At 47.8% G+C, this 1,736-nt stretch overlaps 1 gene segment (V, D, J or C); it reads right to left on the bottom strand.

Annotated features, from left to right (window-relative positions):
* Positions 1-387: 387 nt before the first annotated feature.
* LOC129407149 (immunoglobulin lambda variable 3-21-like) lies at positions 388-917 on the bottom strand. The segment is given in 2 exon segments: positions 388-692; positions 872-917. Coding segments are annotated over 2 exon segments (351 nt in total).
* Positions 918-1,736: the final 819 nt, after the last annotated feature.

Here is a 1,736-nt window from a genome sequence, read left to right as displayed (position 1 = left end):
GAAGGTTTTAAAAGTTTTGGTTTTTTTTTAAATTTTAGTTTTGGGCCCACCTTGACTATGCTCAGGACTTAGTCCTATTCTACACTCAGGGATCACTCACGGCAGGGTCAGGGGACCATATGGGAATCAGAGTATCAAACTAGGTCGGGTGCATGCAAGGCAAGGGCCTTACCTACTTAAGTATTGATTTAGCCCTCAAGGGGTTTGTGTATTGAAGGATATGTGAAGATCCAGGAGCATACAGAACCAGCTCTTATTCGAGATCAGGATCAGAGAGCAGGGAAGTTTCTTGAACTCCAGGCCTCAGCCATTGAGCACAGTGAGGGTGAGAACCAGATCAGAGCAGGAGGTTCTTGTCCTACTTCCCCAGTGTCTGTGCCACTGTGCTCACTGCCAGCTGCTGTCAAAGGAACCATGTACTGCGCAGTAATAATCGGCCTCATCCTCAGCCAGGACTCCCGTGATGGTCAGGGTGGCCAGGTTGCCAGACTTGGAGCCAGAGAAGCGGTCAGGGATCCCATAGGGCCGGTTGCTGTCATATATGATGAACACAGGGATCTGGTCTGTTTTCTGCTGGTACCAGGCAACATAATAGCTTCCAATGTTGTTTCCCGCACAGGTCATCTTGGCCTCCCCTCCCGGCCTCACAGATAATGAGGGCGGCTGATTCACCTCATAGGAAAATACAGACCCTGCAAGAGAGAAGGAGAGGTCAGGTAAGGAGAAAGTCAGTTCTGCTGAGACCCCCATCTTCATAACCATCCATCAGTGTGACAGACATCCTACACCAGTGTCCTGCTGTGGTCAGATTCAGGGTCAGAATGGCTCCCAAGCACTGGGCCTTTGGCTGCTGTAAGCCTGGTCACATCACTTGTGCAGTGAGCCAGGAGGCCCAGGAGAAGCGCGGTCCAGGCCATGGTGAGGGGCTGGGATCCTGGCACCTGAGGCTGAACTCCTCCTGGTTCCCTCTTATCCCCTCAGGGAGAGAGCTGCTGGCTATGCAAATCAGCCAGGCTCAGGGCTGCTGCCTGGGGTCTGTGGCTGCAGAAAAGGGCCAGACCCAAGGGACACAGAAAGCGGGAGGGCTGGCCCTACAGTCCCTACCTGCTGCTTAGTGCTATCTCCCTGACAGTTTTGTTTCTCTGTTATGTTTATTTTGTCTGCTTAGGAAGCAGTTTAAGGCACTGAAACGTTTTTTTTTTTTTTTACAGAATAAAAAATTTGAAATGTGGTATGACATATTTGTTTAAATTACAAGGATTTATCATTAAAATATTTTTTATGATTGGTTTCCTTCAGTATGTGGGACAATCATACAATAATAAAAGTCACCTTCACTACTTGATTCAAGTAAAAATAGAGGATCTTTCTTGTTACCAGATACCAAAGGACATTAAAATGTTCAACAGACTAGAGAGCAAACATTCTCTGGACCAAAAATATTTAGATCTTGTGGCTGGGGATATAAGAAATCGGGGAGGGTGATTCCCTGTGCAGAGCCTGCCCAGGTTTGAACGCTGTCTTCAAACATTGTCCAAGAATGCAAAGTCAGAATTTATGAGTATGGCAAGGTGTGGCGCGCACGCGTGGACACACACACACACACACACACACACACACACACACACACACACAGATTTCATTTTCTAGGTGCCCTGCTTGAAAACTATTCTTCTTAGTTTCCCAGCACTATGTGTTTTTGGACTGAGCATCACTGAGGACAGCTCTGGATTCCC

This window comes from Sorex araneus, chromosome 9, assembly GCF_027595985.1.
Source record: "Sorex araneus isolate mSorAra2 chromosome 9, mSorAra2.pri, whole genome shotgun sequence".
Classification (NCBI taxonomy): Eukaryota; Metazoa; Chordata; class Mammalia; order Eulipotyphla; family Soricidae; genus Sorex; species Sorex araneus.
The sequence above is the reverse complement of the archived record's forward strand: the minus strand, read 5'-3'. Positions and strand labels throughout refer to the sequence as shown.